The sequence below is a fragment of the Sinocyclocheilus grahami genome, unplaced genomic scaffold, assembly GCF_001515645.1.
Source record: "Sinocyclocheilus grahami isolate Dianchi unplaced genomic scaffold, SAMN03320097.WGS_v1.1 scaffold346.1, whole genome shotgun sequence".
Lineage (NCBI taxonomy): Eukaryota > Metazoa > Chordata > Actinopteri > Cypriniformes > Cyprinidae > Sinocyclocheilus > Sinocyclocheilus grahami.
The window spans coordinates 383,113-403,015 of record NW_015505525.1 but is presented as its reverse complement, the minus strand read 5'-3'; the positions used below and the strand labels follow the sequence as shown (position 1 = coordinate 403,015).

At 37.0% G+C, this 19,903-nt stretch overlaps 1 protein-coding gene across 1 annotated transcript in view; it reads left to right on the top strand.

Annotated features, from left to right (window-relative positions):
* Positions 1-19,534, top strand: part of cpt1a2b (carnitine palmitoyltransferase 1A2b) — a 35,264-nt gene extending 15,730 nt beyond the window's left edge. Inside the window, exons 11-19 of the mRNA XM_016228998.1 lie at positions 6,268-6,456; positions 6,539-6,644; positions 6,964-7,080; positions 14,369-14,533; positions 16,053-16,181; positions 17,756-17,911; positions 18,260-18,373; positions 18,454-18,546; positions 19,063-19,534. Coding sequence (XP_016084484.1) covers positions 6,268-6,456; positions 6,539-6,644; positions 6,964-7,080; positions 14,369-14,533; positions 16,053-16,181; positions 17,756-17,911; positions 18,260-18,373; positions 18,454-18,546; positions 19,063-19,173 — 1,180 coding nt within the window. The 3' untranslated portion in view covers positions 19,174-19,534. The remainder of the gene's footprint in view (positions 1-6,267; positions 6,457-6,538; positions 6,645-6,963; positions 7,081-14,368; positions 14,534-16,052; positions 16,182-17,755; positions 17,912-18,259; positions 18,374-18,453; positions 18,547-19,062) is intronic.
* The last annotated feature ends 369 nt before the right edge of the window (positions 19,535-19,903 follow it).

Genomic DNA, 19,903 nt, shown 5'->3' with positions numbered 1-19,903 from the left:
ACCATGGCTATGAATTACATGAATCTCAAACGACAGGCCTACATTCAATTCAATTCAAAAAAGTCTAATAGTTTGCATCACTGGATATTGTTGGTCGTTTATATCATTGTAAAACAATTGTAAAATAGCTAATACACGTTTAGCTACTTTGTACCTTCACTGAAGAGCCACACTCGGTTTCTTCTTTGATTTGATTGGTCATCTCAATCTTTTTGACATTGATAAGCGCTGTTAGACGGCTGGAGTTGAGGCAGACCAGAAAATGTAGATTTTAAAACGTCTTAAAATGCAACAGTTTTTACTTTTATCCTATGAATATTCTGAAAGAAAACGCTTCGTGAGCCGACTGTTGCTATATAGTAATGAACACAACTTTCATCGCATAAGCTCTTATTTCAGTGTTGTTGTTTGTAACATTGTGGTCATGTAAGCAGGCAGTTTGTTTCTTACATTCAATTTAACAGCATTAACAGCAAGTCAAAATGGGTAAGTCAAGTCAAGTCACCTTTATTTATATAGCGCTTTTAACAATATAGATTGTGTCAAAGCACCTGAACAGCATTAATTAGGAAAATAGTGTGTCAGTAATGCAAAATGACAATAGTAAACACTAATTTTTCAGTTAAAGACAGTTCATCATTCAATTCAGTGATGTCATCATCCAGCTCAGTTCAGTTTAAATAGTATCTTTGCAATCAAGTCAACGATATCGCTGGAAATGAAGTGTCCCCAACTAAGCAAGCCAGAGGCGACAGCGGCAAGGAACCAAAACTCCATCGGTGACAGAATGGAGAAAAAACCTTGGGAGAAACCAGGCTCAGTCGGGGGGCCAGTTCTCCTCTGACCAGACGAAACCAGCAGTTCAATTTCAGGCTGCAGCAAAGTCACATTGTGCAGAGGACTCATCTGGTTCCTGTGGTCTTGTCCCGGTGGTCGTCTGAGACCAGGTCTTTACAGGGGATCTGTATCTGTGGCTCATCTAGTTGTCCTGGTCTCCGCTGTCTTTCAGGGCTGTGGAGGTCCTTTCTAGGTGCTGGTCCACCATCTGGTCTGAATACGTACTGGATCCGGGTGACTGCAGTTACCATCTGATCTGGATACAGACTGGATCTGGTGGCTACGGTGACCTCGGAATAAGAGAGAAACAGACTAATATTAGCGTAGATGCCATTCTTCTAACGATGTAGCAAGTATATCGGGTGTTATGAGAAGTGTTCCTGGTTCCGGTTGACCTAATTAATGCAGCCTAAAAATCCTTTAACGGATTTGAATATTAGAAGCGTATTAGTGTGTTATGTGTAAGCCAGGTTAAAGAAATGGGTCTTTAATCTAGATTTAAACTGCAAGAGTGTGTCTGCCTCCCGAACAATGTTAGGTAGGTTATTCCAGAGTTTGGGCGCTAAATGGTCAAGTCAAGTTTATTTGTACAGCACTTTTCACCATACAAATCATTGCAAAGCAACTTTACAGCCAATTAAGTTTCTACAATATTTAGTGGTAGTTTATCAGTGGTGACTGTCAGTTAATGTACATATGTATACATATGTGTACAAATGTACGGAAAAATCAATTTAAGACGTAATAAAACAGACGATGAACACTATTAACAGCAATTATTATATGATGCAATCAAACCTATAGCAAAATGTGGTAGTTCAACTGGGTAAGCTTTCAGCTGAACTGTATACATGCATTTTAAACGCTTATACTTTGTTCTTGCCCCGTCCATGCAGTACATGCACGTTATAGAATAAGCAAGGTTTTCTAGAAAAATAATTCAACTGCTCAGGTAATTTCAGTGGTAGGCTAAGGCACATATTCATGCAGATACGTATTAAACTCCCATAATTGAACACGGATAGCACGCAAATATTTCTGCCCGTTTTCGCTCGTTATCAGCCTTTGCTTTTGCGCAACAGACTGAAGCCTCCGCGTGAATGTAGCGTGCCTTTGCTTTCAGCTAATAAAAGAAAAGAAAAGAAAGAAAGGTCCTGTGATAATATTAGTCTCGTGGGAATCAGCCAGCTGGATCATATATCATTTTTCAAGGTTTTTGTTTCCTGTGCGCCTTTTTATCCATCTTCCGCAAAGAATGGAGCTGCGTTGGAGTGTTTGATAGTATTTTGGGTGCTGTCATCATATCGCTACACCTTACAATTTGCAGAAAGAGAAAGCTGAAAAGGTTTTGAGGTTAATTTGTGTTACAAATAAATCAAGCATAAAGCTTGAGATATTATTTTAACCTGGTGAAATGTAAATGACACAGCGCACGATTAAAAGTGAAGGAAAGCGAGGAAAAGAGGGAAAATTCTAACGAACTAAAAACGACAATTCCTTTACTCCGAATTGCCGCTATTTGAAAGTGAAAGTAAAATGCGCATGCAGCTTTTACAAGCTATTTAAAAGCGAAGGAAAGCGAGGAAAAGAGGGAACGCACCCGCGGTGATACCGGTATTACCAGTGTTGTCACACGTCGATTAACCGGTGGGAAAATTTCCTCACCGTCACAACCCAGGAAAAAAGAAACACAACTCACCACAAAGCCAAAAAGTTAACCCAAATTTGAATTTACTTAACTGAAATGTTGCTATCTTTACTTAACAAAGTTGCTATCAAACCAAAAGTGTGTAATCCTTTTCTGTCAAAATTAGCTTTACATGTAAGATCAAACAGTCAGCAATATGAAATAAATAAATAATGGTCACAAATCAATGGAATAGAAAACTCTAAAGCCCAATTTATACTTCTGCATTGAACCTATGCCATAGCTACACAATAGGCTGTGTGTAGCACACATAGCCTTCGGCATAGCCTGACGTGCACCTCTCCAAAAATGTAACAGCACGTCAATTCGATGTGGACCGCAAGCGCTGTGATTGGTCTGCTAGAACCCCTCCCTCTGTATGTATTTGAGTTTTGTGTGTGTTTTTTTGCACTTTAATATACTTTAATGTTACACATACTTATTTAAAATAAACAAAGCAAAGAACAAGTGTCTTATTTATTATACAACATAGCATACATCACTTAATTGTCCACGACAAAAAATGTTGTTCTGCCATGGTACAAGACCTTGTGGAGATTGAAAGAGTGCCATCTTCTCCAGTTCCGTTGTCGTCTCCTTTTTTGTAGTTTTAAATAAATTATCTGTTCTTAGATATTTTTATTTGCCGCCGTCAAGGCTGATGCTCCACCGACAAGCTGCTTCTTCTTCGGCTTTTGCCTTGATGCTGTGGGTTACACCAGCATCATGCCCGCGTGGACACTGCAGACTAGCGGTCTGCATGTGTAATTGCATATCGACGTGGACAACAACACAGGCTGTGCATCGGTTTTCATTTACACTTCTATGGCGTAGAGCAGTGGTCGCCAACCCGTCGATCGCGATCGACTGGTAGATCTTTATCACTGTCCCAGTAGATCCCGAAAAGAAAATAGTAAAATAAGTACAAATGCATTACATTCATGGGGTTATATTACTCCAGATCTCCAGATCTCAACCCCAATCTTTGGAGGGAGTTGAAAATCCGTGTTGCCCAGCGACAGCCCCAAAACATTACAGGAGATCTGGAGATCTGCATGGAGGAATGGGCCAAAATACCAGCAACAGTGTGTGAAAACCTTGTGAAGACTTACAGAAAACGTTTGACCTCTGTCATTGCCAACAAAGTGTATATAACAAAGTATTGAGATGAAATTTTGTTATTGACCAAATACTTATTTTCCACCATAATTTGCAAATAAATTCTTTAAAAATCCTACAATGTGATTTTCTGGATTTTTTTTTTCTCATTTTGTCTCTCATAGTTGAGGTATACCTATGATGAAAATTACAGGCCTCTCTCATCTTTTTAAGTGGGAGAACTTGCACAATTGGTGGCTGACTAAATACTTTTTTTCCCCACTGTACATCATGTGAGTCTCTACCATTAAACCTTACCCTGTTTGTTCACAATTTTCCGTACTTCATTTGGCTGATAACAAGTACTGATAAGTACTAATAACAAGGAGACAATCAAAAACACATTTATGAAAATGGCATTATACATACTTTATTATTAATGCAACACGGTGTTAAAAATCAGTTTCAAAATGCATAACAGAAGATGTGACAAGCATGATGAATCATCAACACACTGTTTTCTTAAGTGGACAGTGCAAGTACTACAAAGAAAGCTGAATAAATTAATAATAATAAGATGATTTGATGCTTCAGCCAAACATTTCTGATGACCCTTCCTGCATGGATTCTTAGAAGTGCTAGACAATCTGTCAAATACTAAATAGTGCTTGTAGGTAGAAGACTGTGCAGGTGTATTTTATTAGGGTCGGATCTCAACTCTGCAGTAAAGTGGACCTCAAGGGCCAGAGTTGAGAACCCATGTAATAAAGGTTCCCACGTTTAGCATACCTGTATAATGCTTTACTTTAAGATCACTGAAAAACTATCAGACATCCTGAGTTTACGCCACAGCAGTCAGTTTTCTTCTGCGCACACACAAGTAAGTTACATTCAGTTAGTGAAACTGAGTGGTGTCGTGTGAAGCCGACCACCTCCTCCAGCCTGGTAGGTCATCGTCTCAGCTGGTGTTTTTTTTCTTAACTGCTCCCACTTACTGTTTAGTCACACCTAGCCTAACTATATGAAATAAAAATGTACAAAACCCCCAAAAACAAAATTTAATTTCAGTAACGTTAGTGAAATAAAATAACTCTTTACACCTATGCATAAAACGATTGCAAGACGTTTCATGGTACATGACCCGTTTCTGCTCACCTGCTCCCTGGTTGTCTTAATAGCATTGACCCTAAATAACATGTGAATATAATGTTGGCTACTTCAGAAAACAGAAAATAAGCACATCTAAAAAAAATCTCTTACTTACCTTTATGAAAATGTCGAGGGTAAACGAACATAACCGGAGATATGTTGGCAAATATGATGATTTTGCATATCACCGCTGCAACCTAGGTCATCTGACCCGGCGATGCCTCTTGTTGATTAGTCTTTTATCAAGTGTGAGACCTAAAATATCTTTCTTCGTGGTGAGTTTTTTACCTTTTCTATCATGTAATTCACTATTGCAGACTTTAACACAACAAGAACGTACCATTTTAAATCAAATGGAAAAAGACAATTCTCCAACTAAAGATCACCTCGACTTTGATACCTTACAAATGGCGGAGATACCCAAAATGTACTTCGATTCTCGTGAGTGTGACGTCACCTGACAAAGACCGATTGATTGCTATATACAGTGCTGATCCTCTGAGAGTTTAATGGAGATCAGCCATTCACATCACCTCTATGAACCTCAGACTAGAGATAAATAATGCAAACATAAAGCAGTGCTTGTTTGTGTATTGACTGTCAGGATCTATCCCTTACATATCTGTCTTTCATTTTATTTGAAAAGGCACTATCTCTGTTATTCATTTGAAAGACTGTTCATGGGAGCTGTCTAAGCTTGTAATGATTACTTTAATACATTACTAATTCCTTGTTCAATTGTGACCTAGATCAAATGTGAGTCATTCTAGAAGTTGTGATGGTATTTGTTTATAAAGTGACACTCACACTAAATAAGTACTTTTCAAATCAAATTTTCAATATTGGCTAGCATGTTCTTTTGTCAGTGGTCATGCATGATGCCACACCTACTTGAACGTAATAAGAACCATGACAAGTAGGAATCTGAGAAAATTTCACGGTGAAGATATTATGTAAATAAATAATTACAGAGATTAAAAGCAGCTTTTTTAAATTTGCTGTATTAAAAATGAAATACATTTTTAAGAAGTAAATGATTTATTTATTTATTTTCTTTACAATATATATTTTTTTAATTAACTTTTTTCCTGGACCTCAACTGGCAGAACAGTGAGCTAAACTTATTGTTAATAATTATGGTGGTATATTCCAAGTTTACTTCAGACTGATACATAGCAGATGTTTTCCAAATAGTCAGACAGAGTCAGCAAAAATCCTATTAGTTAAAATATTTTTAATCCATATTTTAGGACCTTTACAGTAAATCAACAATAGAATAGAAGCATGGGCAAATGCATGTTCTTCCTGATTCAAAGCCAGATATTACCTTACTAACATTCTCAAGTTTTTCCCCACCTATTAAGATCTCACTAAGATGTCTACAAGGAAGTTTTTCCTTATCAGTTACATCTGTGATGGCTGAATAAAAAAAGCTTTAATGAGACATTTGTTTTGTGTGTGTCATATACTGTTTTTCTTTGGCTCTGTCCTGTCAGGATGCCCTGGGCTCAGGTGAGGAAGCAGTTCTTCAGCTCTGGAGTTAACAAGCGCTCACTGGACTGCATTGAGAAAGCGGCCTTCTTTGTCACGCTAGATGATCAGGAAGAAGGCATGATGGGGGAAAATCCCTCCGTGAACTTGGACCGCTATGCAAAATCCCTCCTTCACGGAAAATGCTATGACAGGTGAGAGAGTAGCATAACTTGTTTGTAATAAGAAACTTTGCATGTCCAGGACATTGCTTAACTTCTGTCCTCCTTCCCTCAGGTGGTTTGATAAGTCATTGTCTGTCGTGGTGTATAAGAATGGAAAGAATGGGTTGAATGCAGAACATTCTTGGGCCGATGCTCCTATAGTGGCCCACCTGTGGGAGGTAAGTGTGGGAGTCTCAGAGCAGTAATATAATTGGCCTTCATCATACATCAAACGTCATGGTTCAAGTTTCAATATTAGTCACCGGCCCACTGCCCATGTCCTTTAAAACATTTACATCACTGATTTTGGAATATACTGTTGTCTGTGTCTGTGGGTGTTCTGTTCAGGACAAAGACCACTTTCACGACCTCTACAGCAGTTTTCTGCAAAAGACATTCCATTCACGCCTCCAGACATACTAAATACTAGATACTTAAAAGTGCAAGCAGTCTTGTTTGGGTTGAATGTTTTTCAGATTGTATATTTCACTCTCTTAGTTCACTCTGGCCACAGACGCATTTCATTTGGGTTACACCGCGGATGGAAATTGCAGGGGAGAGATTGAGCACTCCTTACCACCTCCTCAACGGTTGAGTTGGGACATACCGCTGCAGGCAAGATGAAAAGCTTTCTCTTTTCTCAATGTACACTTTCTGTGTTCCTCATCAATTCTTGGAATGTCACTGATGTCATGTGACACATCGGCTTCATAAGATCTGAGGATGATTGCAAACCGTGCATGTACGCACATACACACACACACACACACACACACAAATAATATTTTCTTCCTTCTTCCTCAACTTTCATGATGTTCTGAAGATAGATTCATTTTCATATGTCTGAAGGATGAGAACATGAATATAAATTCAGTACCTTTTACTTATCAGTTCTAGGTTAGATTTCCTGATGCTGCAAAACGCAGTAAGTTTATGCATTACTGTTTTAATAATTATATGCCCACTTTAGGGTCTGTTTGGTCCATAAAAGCAATGCTTTTTTCCCCCCTAAAGTGACTGTTATTTTATTTGATAATATATATATATAAAAATTACAAAAATCTAACCTTTCAACAAGTAAAACAAATGAAAGTGAAGTACAGTAACTATTTTCTTTGGTTTTTCTCAATGTGATGGATGATTAAGGGAATTTATATATATACAGTATATACAGTGGGTACGGAAAGTATTCAGACCCCCTTAAATTTTTCACTCTTTGTTATATTGCAGCCATTTGCTAAAATCATTTAGGTAAAAAAAGAGGGTCTGAATACTTTCCGTACCCACTGTATATATATATATATATATTCCCTTTCATATTTACAATTTTTTTAGCACACCAGGTTGACTAGGAACATGAAACTGTCCAGCCATGAATTCCTGTTTCACAGGACTATAAATATGAGATAACACAAAGGCCAAAATTCCCTTAATCATCCATCACATTGAGAAAAAACAAAGAAAATAGTTCTGTTGCACAGTGAAAGATTGTTATACTTCACAAAATAGAAAGTAGTTGAAAGAAAATAGCATTTAAAATTCCCATTGAATCCACCATTAAGGCAATTAGGGCTGCATGATAAATCGCATGCGGTATTTAACGCGCATCTTGCCAGTAAAGCCGGTTCTGTAATCAGCGGTAAATCTCCATCACATAGAAACTCTATAAAATAAAGATGCAATGCATGTCCTCGTCCAGGCAGATTCATAACATTTCCTGTTCCTATTGGAACTTCTTATTTATTGCCTTTAGGGCTGCACGATACCACAAACCACAATCATATTTTGCAACTTGTCAATGAACAACGGCTCTGTGTAGTAAATGCTGCTCCATGTAAAAGCACGCACGTGATGGAGATTTATTGCTGATTACAGAACCGGCTTTACTGGCAAGATGCCCATTAAATATCGCATGCGCGTTATCGTGCAGCCCTAAAGGCAATAAATAAGAAGTTACAATAGGAACAGGACATGTTATGAATCTGCCTGGACGAGGACATGCATTGCATCTTTATTTTAAAGAGTTTCTAGGACTTTGACACATTAGACTTTACTTTTACTAGGCTGAGTAGTATGAAGGACTATGATAGGGTGACTAAATGTCCTCTTTTTTCACAGACATGTCTTGGTCAGGATTTCTAAATTGCCTGAAATGTCTGCATTTTGGCCTTGTCTTCCTATTGATGTGCTCTCTTTTTGCATTGCTTTAACCGTTCGCTCTGGATCCCACCTTCTCGTGCACTATAATTGGCTAGATATGTGCAATGCCTGTATGCTAATGGGTAATGGAAGGAATACAAATTATGGAATCAATTATCAGTTGATCTCATTTAACTTATTTCAATAGGCAACATTTAAATAGCATTTAATTTAATAAAGCATTTTTGGCTTTTTGTTTTCTTCTATTTGCGAATTTGAAATGTCTATTAATTAATTAATTTAATATTTAGCCAATAGTTTCTTTTTTCTTTTTGACATAATGCATTTAATTTGTTTCTTAATTTTATTTTTAAATTGTACTAAATGAGGGGTAGTTGTGGGCTAATGGTTAGAGGGTCTGACTTGTAACCCAAAGGTCGCAGGTTCGATTCTCTGTAAGATTGAGCAAGGCACCGAACCCCCAATTGCTCCCTGGGCTCCAGGTGTGTGTGTGTGTGTGTGTGTGTGTGTGTGTGTGTGTGTGTGTGTGCACTTGGATGGGTTAAAAGCAGAGCACAAATTCTGAGTATGGGACACCATACTTGGCTACACGTCTAGAGTAATAAAGCATTTTTAAAATATTTGTTTTAATGCAGGAAGTGGTGGATGAAGTACCTGAAAGCCACACTTAAGTAAAAGTACAGATATCTTACCAGAAAATAACTTTGGTAGAAGTTGAAGTCACCGTTTATAATATTACTTGAGTAAAAGTTTTAATGTATATGATATTTATTGTACTTAAGTATTGAAAGTAAAAGTACAAGTAAATGCAGAATGCAAAAGGAGCAGCAAGATTGTGTTCAGTTTGAACTCTTTCTTACATTTTGTATCTTTGGGTTAGCAAAAGAGCCACTTCATCCGGTACTTAGTCTCTTTCATTCCAACATAAGAAAACATTTCTCGCAAAAATGGAATCTGCATCTGAAGTAGCATTTAGATGTATTTACACAGTTTAATGTAGCTCAGAGGGGACATGGATGCATTAAACCTGCAGTTACAAATGCATAAATAATGCTTTTATTTTAAAGATAAAATGTTGAATACTGATATTTGTAATGATTTAAAACATGAAAAATAGTTGAAATGTGAAATTAAAACCACCAGTAGGTAGCAGCAAGTCACTGTTAATGAGTGAGTCATTGAGATTCAAACGCTTCATTCAAACGGCTGATTCATTCAGGAACGATGCATTACTGTGATAATGAGTGAGTCACTGAATCATTCATTCAACTGATTTGCGCAAAAAGCTGATTCATTCAATTAGGAAGCACCGTCCTGTGTGTTACTCAGAGTCACACAAAACAGTGCTGTGATCTTTGTTTGGAACCATTTTCATTGGCGAAATTGAGGCAATATTGTGTCTAAAATGTAAGTCATTTGATGCTAACTTTATTAAACTTGTATAAAATCAATATTACATTTGTTATCATGCTGTTATCTGGAGGAAAAACGGCACTGTTTGTGTGATATAGATTAACTATATTAAATTAAATAAATATAAGACATAAAAAGGCATTTTTGCCGCATACAATTTAGAATGCTTTGATTTTTGATGATGCTAAATGTGTTTTAATAGACTAAATCACGTGGTGTATGCGTGCACTCTCTCTGGGTGTTTTTGTGATATAGGCCCTGTCCCAAATGGAACACTTCATGTGCACTTGCGGTCTTACGGACTTACAATGGCCGCCGCGTGCACGTGTCCGTTAAGTCCACGAGACCGTAGGGTGTCCCATTCGTCATTTTAGCATTCAGAAGGGTGCTCGCAAGTGCCCCATTTGCGGCCGTTATGCGCCCTCGATCTGCACTTCTGCTGATCCCGCACTGGGGCGAGCTCTGCAGCAGACTTCTACCCGACAGTCAAAGCGGCATTACGTCACGAAAGTGCGGACTCAGAGGAAGGGTTTAGGGTGCCATTTGGGACAGGGCCATAGACTCGATAATGTCAGATCGCACATCGTTAAAAAACAACACTTACAATATTAGCACAGATGATATACTCTAAGGGTGCTTTCACACCAAGGTTATTTTCGTAAACGAAAACTAAAACTAAGACTAAAACGATTGATGAAAAAACTATTTCGTAAACTGAAATAAAATAAAAACGTCAAAATATTTGAAAAACTAAAACGAAACGAAACTAACAACAGGTATTGAAAAACTAACTGAAATAAAATAATAATTATCAAAAATAAATAATCGTTTTCGTATTCATTATAAAATTGAAGAGAGCCTTGCTACGCATTTTGCCGTCTTCTTCTGCGCCATCGTTATTAAGCAACGGGGTGAACAGCTGCTGGCTTGATGACGCAAACGAACCGCGGTTCAGACCCAAATAATATAATGTGAACACAGTCCAGCGGGGGCAGGGGGAGCAATCGAACTCTGGTTCGGACCAAGCAATCGAACCAAGTGTGAAACAAGGTTAATATAGTTTTGAATTTTTAAATTAGTTTTATTTTAATATCGTTTTCAAATTTGCTATACAATTCAGTTTAGTTTTTATTAGTTTCACTCATATTTTTGTTAGTTTTAGTTTAGTTTTTATTTTGTGAATGCATTTTTATTTAGTTTTTATATAGTTTAGTTTCAGTTTCAGTTTCAGTTTTAACTAAAGTTTAGCAGAATTAACAGATCACTTCCAGAGCGCAGGCCAAAGAAAGACATAAGGCATAATTTAACCTTAGTGAGGCAAACATATAGTGACACAAAATGAACGTATGCTGAGATTGATTAGATAGTAAAAGTATACAAATATACGCCACACGTTCGTTTGTGTCATCAAGCCAGCAGCTGTTTACCCCGTTGCTTAGTCACGCTCGTCAAGAAAGTGAGTGAAACACACACAAACACATTTTTATCAAATAAAACATCATTAATAGTGGTTCACTTCCGTGATTTGGTACGATTGCGTTCACATCAGCAGCGAACCGTACCCCAGACCACCCCTTTTTAAGCGGACTTGGGTACGGTTCGCACCCGTTCGGAAGACCGCGCGTTCACATCATCCAAACGTACCGAACTCTGACGTCAATCGAACCCGGGTGCGCACCAAAAGTGCTAGTGTGAAAGCACCCTAAATCGCACTCCCCAGCCTCGACTTGAGTGGTAAATAAAATCAACTGCGGTTGTGCGAGAACTTGTTTGCACATGAGCAAAGGTGTTTTTTAGGAGTCTTAACTTGCGAGTGCCAGACCAATGATTCATCAAACCTGCTTTCTTGCAGTCTGTTCTTCCGACTTAATTTTGTAGTAACGAATGCTTCGGGGAAATGTATCAAAGAAAAAGTATACATTTTAATTAGGAAATATAGTGGAGTAAAAGTGAAAGTTGACAGAAATATAAAAACACAAATAAAGTACAGATTCATTAAAAAAATACTTAAGCACTCTAACGAAGTAAAATTACTTTGTTACATTCACCACTGAATGCAGGGCAGCACGTAAGAGTTAAACAACTTTTTGTACAGTTCACAGCCAGGCAATCTTATCTAAGTAAGTGTAATCTGATGTTCCCGTATTGAAGGGAAACCTTTATAAGAGTTTCATATCTTTAAGGTTCAGTAATGTTGCACTGGCTCATGTACAGTATGTATGCAGGTCGTTTGCCTTTTTATTTAGAAATTGAATCATTATTTTTTATTTATTTTTTTATAATTACTATAATAACTACATTATTATTATTAATGCTGCTCTGCATGGCACTTTGTCAAATCACTGTGGTACTTGAAGGTCTGAAAATGTATCCATTCAATCAGGGATTTTCCCTGCTGCCTCTTCTCAGGGTCTAGGTCTCTTGCAAATAAGCAGGGTTTTTTTTGTGTCAACTTCCTTGTGTGCGTGCATTAATGACAATGATACAATAATTATGTTTTGCATGATATTAAGGACATACCAGCGCACAAGTTCTTTTACACAATGTAAAATATCTGTAAAAATGTACTTTAAGGGTGCTTTCACACTTGGTTCGATTGCCTGGTCCGAACCCGAGTTTGATTGCTCCCCACTCCCCCTGCCCCCGCTGGACTGTGTTCACATTATATTATTATTATTTTTTAAATGCTTGAAAAAACAATGACAATTGTCATCAATGTCAAATCATAACAATACATCAAGAGTCCAGGGTCATTCAGTCTTTCAGTCCAGAGGAAGTGCCAAGTCCCTCAGCAAAGCCATTGTTCTTATTGAGAGAACTCAATAGATTCAAAATACAAATTCATTTCAAGTTTGAATCTTAAAAAAAGAGGTTTGCATTTAGAAAATTTACATTTATGAATATGATATTTAGCTAACAGGAAAATAAGGTTTATGAAATAAGTATCACCTTTTCTTTCACATTCATGAAAGCCAAAAATTAAATTTCTATAAGTAAACTCAAAATTAGGATTCACATAACATTTTATAAAATCAAGAATGTCACACCAAAATGATGTTGTGTAAGAGCAATTTCAGAATAAATGTAAAGAAGTTTCAGGGTTTTTTGATAAGGTTTTTTTTTTCTAAACAGAAAGAACAGTTGGTATTAATATCATTCTTAAGTATTTTAAGTGTTCACATTATATTATTTGGGTCCGAACCGCGGTTCGTTTGCATCATCAAACCAGCATCTGTTTACCCCGTTGCTTAGTAACGACGGGGCAGGAGAAGACGGCAAAATGTGTCTTCAATTTTATATTTATGTTTTTGAAACGTTGGTTTTGGTTCCAAAGCTTCAGTACATAATGGCACTTATGTCTGTGTTACGAATTTACTGCAAATGCTATAAAGAACGCTGAAGCGAACAGAAATGAGATATATAGCTCTCTGCCTACAGCGCATCAGTCACGCTCATCAGGAAAGTGAGTGAAACACACACAAACACACATTTTTATCAAATAATACGCCATTGATAGCGGTTCAATTCCGCGATTTGGTACGATTACGTTCACATCAGCAGCGAACCGTACCCCAGACCACCCCTTTTTAAGCGGACTTGGGTACGGTTCGCACCCGTTCGGAAGACCGCGTTCACATCATCCAAACGTACCGAACTCTGACGTCAATCGAACCCGGGTGCGCACCAAAAGTGCTAGTGTGAAAGCACCCTAAATCTTTGTTTATAGCACATTATCAAAGTATTCTTAAAGGGATACTCCACCCCAAATTGAAAATGTACTCATTCTCATGTCGCTCCAAACCTCTGTGCATTTATTTCTTATGCAGAACACAGAAAAATATATTTTAAAGAATGCTGGAAACCAAACTGCATTGCTTTACTGTAGGAGAATGCAATCCCATCAGATGGAAGTTTTTTTGTATTAATATTAGTACCTGTAATAAAAGCTGTGAAAGAAAGTCTTCCGCAGTCATACATGCGCTGACATTCCAAGTGTGTCTTGTATCATCATGTGTTATGATGTTCTTTTACTCAGTTGACTGGCAAAATATATAATTTATAATTGCATAAAACCTTTAGGAGTATTTTTCCTAGGATATTTCTCTTCATTTCCCTACAGAAGCGAATGGGTAACTATAAAAACTAGGATTTCTATTTTCCTCCATGCTAATCCATGATCACGGTGCATGACTTGTTGCCAACTGTATTTTTGATTTCATGTGAGTGTTGTCATCACTAATACAACATTCAGCAGTGTTCTTCGAGAACCCAAATGAATGAAAACCAATCACAAGCACACTGATCTCCTCTTTCCCCTGTCTTTCTGTAGGTTCAGACGCATGTGTCCGAGTCTCTTGCTGTTGCGCAGGCACTGGCTGATGATGTGGACTGTCATGTGTTTCCCTTCAGAGAGTTTGGGAAAGGCTGCATCAAGAAAATGAAAATGAGCCCAGATTCCTTTGTGCAGCTGGCCTTGCAGCTGGCCTACTATAGGGTACTTCACATCTTCATCATCTTGACAAGGAGAAAGCATTGATGATGATAAATATGAATGAGAAAAGTTCCACGTATTAAAGGTCAACATTCTTAATAGGCCATTTTTTTTGGCCCTGGGAAGGGACTTCCTCTTATTTGTCTCATGTAATAGAGTGGTAGAACTATGATGTCACTTTGAAGGCAAAAACCCAGAAGCGAGTTCGCATTTTAGCACATCCGGTTACATCGTCCCAGAGTCAATGGGTTTTTTTAATGGGATTTTGGTTAAATCCCTAAAATAAGGTCTGTGGTTCACACAGGCTCAAGATACTTTCACGTTATATTCTACGACATAAAACACACCAGTTACACCCCACTCGTGAATTTTTTTAACTGTCACGTTTCTTAAAAAAGACGGTTGCTAACAAGTTGCTAAATGGGACTACAGGCGCTGTCGGAGACATTCAACGTCATCACGCCGAAACAGTTTAGCAATTTACAGTATTTTCCAGTCGTAGTATAATTTGTAATACAATTAATTTTAGAATAACCAGTTAATAGTTTCCCGCATTTTATATTGTTGTTCGGCAATGGGGTTTTTTTTGTTTTTTTGCTTTGCTCCGAAATGCAACAAGTGTTCGGATGGAAGATGCTCATTTTATCGCTTTCCTGCTGATACGGAGACTCTGGGTTCGTACCATAAGGTAAACTCATATTACGATTATTCCATGTAAACACCACATTTACCGGCTTAGTCGAGGTGAAAGTGAAACTTTAATGATGCATAGTGCTTAAAGCCATGTTAAATTGAATAGTACGTGGAGACACGTTTTTAATTAAATATTCATATTAATCAAGAATTTATTGACTTTTATTGCACCTTATGTCAAAATGTATAGAAATACGTGCTTCATATGTCCTTTAGTTATGATTATTTCATTTATTCACTATACTGTTTATTATAAATGTCTCATTTTAGTTTTAGTTTGGCTCTAGTTTTATATTTATTCCAGTTTATATGAAAAGGTTCATGTAGCGTGGATTCAAATTCATATAGAGAGGAAATATTTTTCACTGAAATAAGTTTGAAACTTATTGAAAATGGGAGCATGGTGGTGGTGACGTTAAAGGCGAGCGACGGTGCTGTAGTTAGTTTATAGCCTAAGTTTAGCTTTTAAGTTCTGGCGCTTTTATTTAGGCTTCAAAATTATATTTTATTTTATACTTTATATATAAAGTTATATTATTTTGTGAAGATTATCTTGATGGACAAAACGTGTAAGTTTCATGAACTATGGTTGAACACGGAGCTTATTTTTTTGCGATAATTCAAAAGCCTATGGAAAAATCCTATAGGCTTTTTGTCGAGGGAACCAGTGCAATGCTAACAGCCGATCCGCCTACAAAGTGACGTCATAGTTCCCCCACTATGTGTCCATACTCTCATTCTGCTGGCAGTGCAGCTAAAATTAATATAATATGAATTACACAGGAAGTTATTTTCTAGACCACTATCTCATTTGTTCTTTGACCTTTAGGATAGAGGGACTTTCTGTCTGACTTATGAAGCCTCCATGACTCGTCTGTTTCGTGAGGGTCGCACTGAGACCGTACGATCCAGCTCCAATGAAAGCTGTGCCTTTGTCCTCGCACTGGAAGCAGGAGAGGTTACGTCATTACTTTGAATTCTTTACAATTCTTCCTTCTACCTTTCGGGGACTTTTTAAAGAAGGAACTGTTGAAACCCTGTCAGCAGTGTACATTTCACATTGATTTTTATCAGAATGCCTCAGGTGACTGGAGCTTGCTGAAATCCAACAATTCTTCCATTTCCATCTCTTACTGACAGCATTGCACGGATTAACAGTGGAGGAATGCCACCTAAAAATAAAAATGAAGAAATAATTGATCAATTTATTAGTTAAAAAATAAAAATATAATATGACTGATGAATAAATAGACATTTAAACTGTTTATTTCATGTTCAAAAATGTAGTTAAATGTAATAAATAAAATAAATGAATAAATCACTTCTCAAATGGTCAAAAAAAGACCAGGGCCCATATTCACAAAACGTCTTAGGGCTAAAAGTAGCTCATAACTCGCCGATTTAAGAGAAAATCTTAAAAATAATGGGCGTGTCAATCCTAAATTTAGGACTCCTAAATTTTAGCTCTAAGAGTATTAAAGAGGACTCCTAAGTCACTAAGACCAAACCACAAACTATCCTAAAATGGCTGTTGCCGGCAATCTGCCTGGGAACGTAAATATTTTAGAAACATTTGATGATAATGACCTTTTAAAAAGGTATCGCCTTTGGTTTTGGAGGTTATCCCAACTCCAAATTTTCCTTTGATTATATCCTTGTTTTCATATACCAGTTGAGCAAGAATTAACAGCTATTCTTGTGTCCAGTTTATTTAAAAAAATTTTTACATTTGCATGTATTACTATCAGCCATGATTATTCTACTCTGTTAATTAAAAGGCTGTGTATATGCATATTCACTAATTATGAGAAGCATACGTGTAAGAGGCTGACAATAAGCTGAACATATACTTGTTTAATTAGGGACACTTAGCCTGCATTTTAAAATCTTTATTTGAATGTGGCAATTAACATGTATTTTTATTTTTAAACCTTTATTTGAATATGGCAACATAATATTGCGCTCTACAATATTTCTATGAATAAATCTCTGACAGAGACTATCAGCCAATCACTGTGTGCATAGTTAGTAAGCGTGCTGACATCATCTCTAGCAACGAGGTCAACCCCGCCCCCTTACCCTTCTTAGCTTAAGACTTCTGTCTATTCCTTCTGTCTAAAGTTTGTCTCAGCTGCTTTGTGAATAGGTTTTAAGAGAAAACTCTTAGCTAAAAACGTTTACTGCCATTTAGGAGAACTCTTAGTTGTAAGATAAAATGTTTTGTGAATACGGGCCCTGTTTTATAACTTGATTGGCTAATTGATAAAGAAAATAATTTGGCTAAATAATAAAGAAAAGCAATTTGTATTTGTAAATACTTTATAAAAATACTATTTAGCATTTGCATGAAAAAAGGATTCTTTTATTATTTATTGTATAATTAAATTACATTTTTAAACATTTTATTATTTTATTTGAATACATTGATAGTTGCGTTCTTCATTTTATGCCACAGCCCTCCATAATTACTTTGCACTGTCATGTAACATCTCGCATGGCAGTTATTTCATTTTGCCTGATTTTTATTCATAGGACAGAGAACATTGCCGCAAGCTGTTCCGAAAGGCTGCTGAGAAGCATCAGAACCTCTACCGTCTGGCCATGACTGGATCTGGCATTGACAGGCACCTCTTTTGCCTATATGTGGTCTCAAAATACCTGGGGGTAGAGTCTCCTTTCCTTAAAGAGGTTAGTGTTTGTCTGTATTGGGGAGACTGGTTCATTTTGTGCAGTCATGGATGTGATCATCTTAATAAACCACCCCAAAAAATGTCTAACCTGCTTTTCTTCAAAGATCTTATCTTTGACCTCTCAAAAACCACCAATGAGTCTTCAAACAATCCTAAGATGTCGTTTAATAGCTTCAAAGAATAAAATGAATCACTCTCTAACTAAACTAGTGCATAAACATTCATTTGGTAGCTAATTGTTTGTTTAAAATGTTAATGTGTGATTTATAGGGCATTTATGGCTAAATGGATGTGTGTGCATGAAGTTGTTGGTTCATTTGTGTGTGTGGCTGTATGGGACTTGCAGGTGTTGTCAGAGCCCTGGCGCCTCTCCACCTCTCAGACCCCTGTGCAACAGATGGAGCTGTTTGATTTGGTCAACCATCCTGAGTTCATCTCGCTGGGAGGAGGATTTGGTCCGGTGAGTAACTGATCAACACACACATAAACAGGTAGAAGCACTCATGCGTTCACTGTGTTCATGTTTTGTTCCTGTGTAAGGTGGCTGATGATGGCTATGGTGTATCTTACATCATTATGGGCGAGGAAATGATTAACTTCCATGTGTCCTGCAAGCACTCCTGCACAGAGACTGTAAGAGCAAAACAACCCTACATCACTACACAGTCTTAAAATCATGCTTGCACTTTCAGATCAATTAATTACCTTTGCCTTTTTTATGAAGCTGCATCAAGATCATTTTTAATACACTGACATATTGTAATGTATATAAAGCGGTTAAAATAAGTAAACTACAAAATACAAAAAAGTAATAAATCTGAAGTATATGAATATTGTTCATACAGTTCCTATTTTAAAATAATATTATGAATCCAAAATAATTTATTTATAATATAAAATAAAAGCGCATATTATCTTTTGTTTGTTTTAGTGTCTATGGCTTTGTTTTATGCATCTTGTTTGTTCTGTGCATTGTTTTTTTTTGTAAGTTCAGTTACTGTAGAGTAGGCTTAACTTTCAAGATTTATTATTCTTATATTTAACAGGCATTTGGTGTCCTGTTTTGAAAGATAGGTGATTTTATTTCATAATGCTATGATTATGTAGCATATTAAATTAAAGTGCAATGTTAATTTTTCTTGTTTATAGGACTCTCATAAGTTTGGGTCTCAAATCAGTCAAGCCATGATGGATCTTATGACTCTGCTGAACCCAGACTTCAAGGAAGCCACAAAAGCCAACCCTGACAAACAGTCATAAATCCTGCTGCGTGTTAGTTTGAAGATGGGTTCATATTTATGTCATTATTTGTGCATTTTATATTTTATTCTTTTATGTTTGTTGGGTTTGAGTTTGTGATATAGTGGATCTATCTGTGTCAATGCTGAAAATAACTAGTAGGGTTTCTGGTTTTGCTAATTGCTGCTGCACCAGTTTTACTGTATACCTGTCATAAATCACTGAAATTGGTGTGCTGAAGAATTGCATCTGTCTGTCTGATTGACAGCTCTTTAAACAGCAAAACGGTGTCAGGCCACTTAACTACTGTGTGCGTTTACGTTTGCTGAAATCTGTAGTTGTGTCATTACATGGTAAGGTTATGAAGAAAGACTGTGTGGTTGAAACTTATATAATTTTACAGAAAGTAACATTATTGAAATGTTCTTGTATTATATTCAATTATACAGTAATTTGTAATTATCATTTATATTTGCTTTGCTTCAGTTGGACTCTTGTATATGAACGTCTCAGGAAACCATAAGTACATACGTTTACAAGGTGTTTGGTTTCATTTCTTTGACATGTTCAGTGCTTAGCCTGTGCGTAGCCACGATTTAGCTCGTAGTCCGAGCGGCTGTCTGTAGCCCACTTCTAGTCAAACCTGATTCACTGTAGTGTTTGGCCAGACAGCGCCAAACACTAATAATATATCTACAAAGACATGAGTGTCATTTCATGACATGGTCTATATGTAGCCACGATTTAGCTC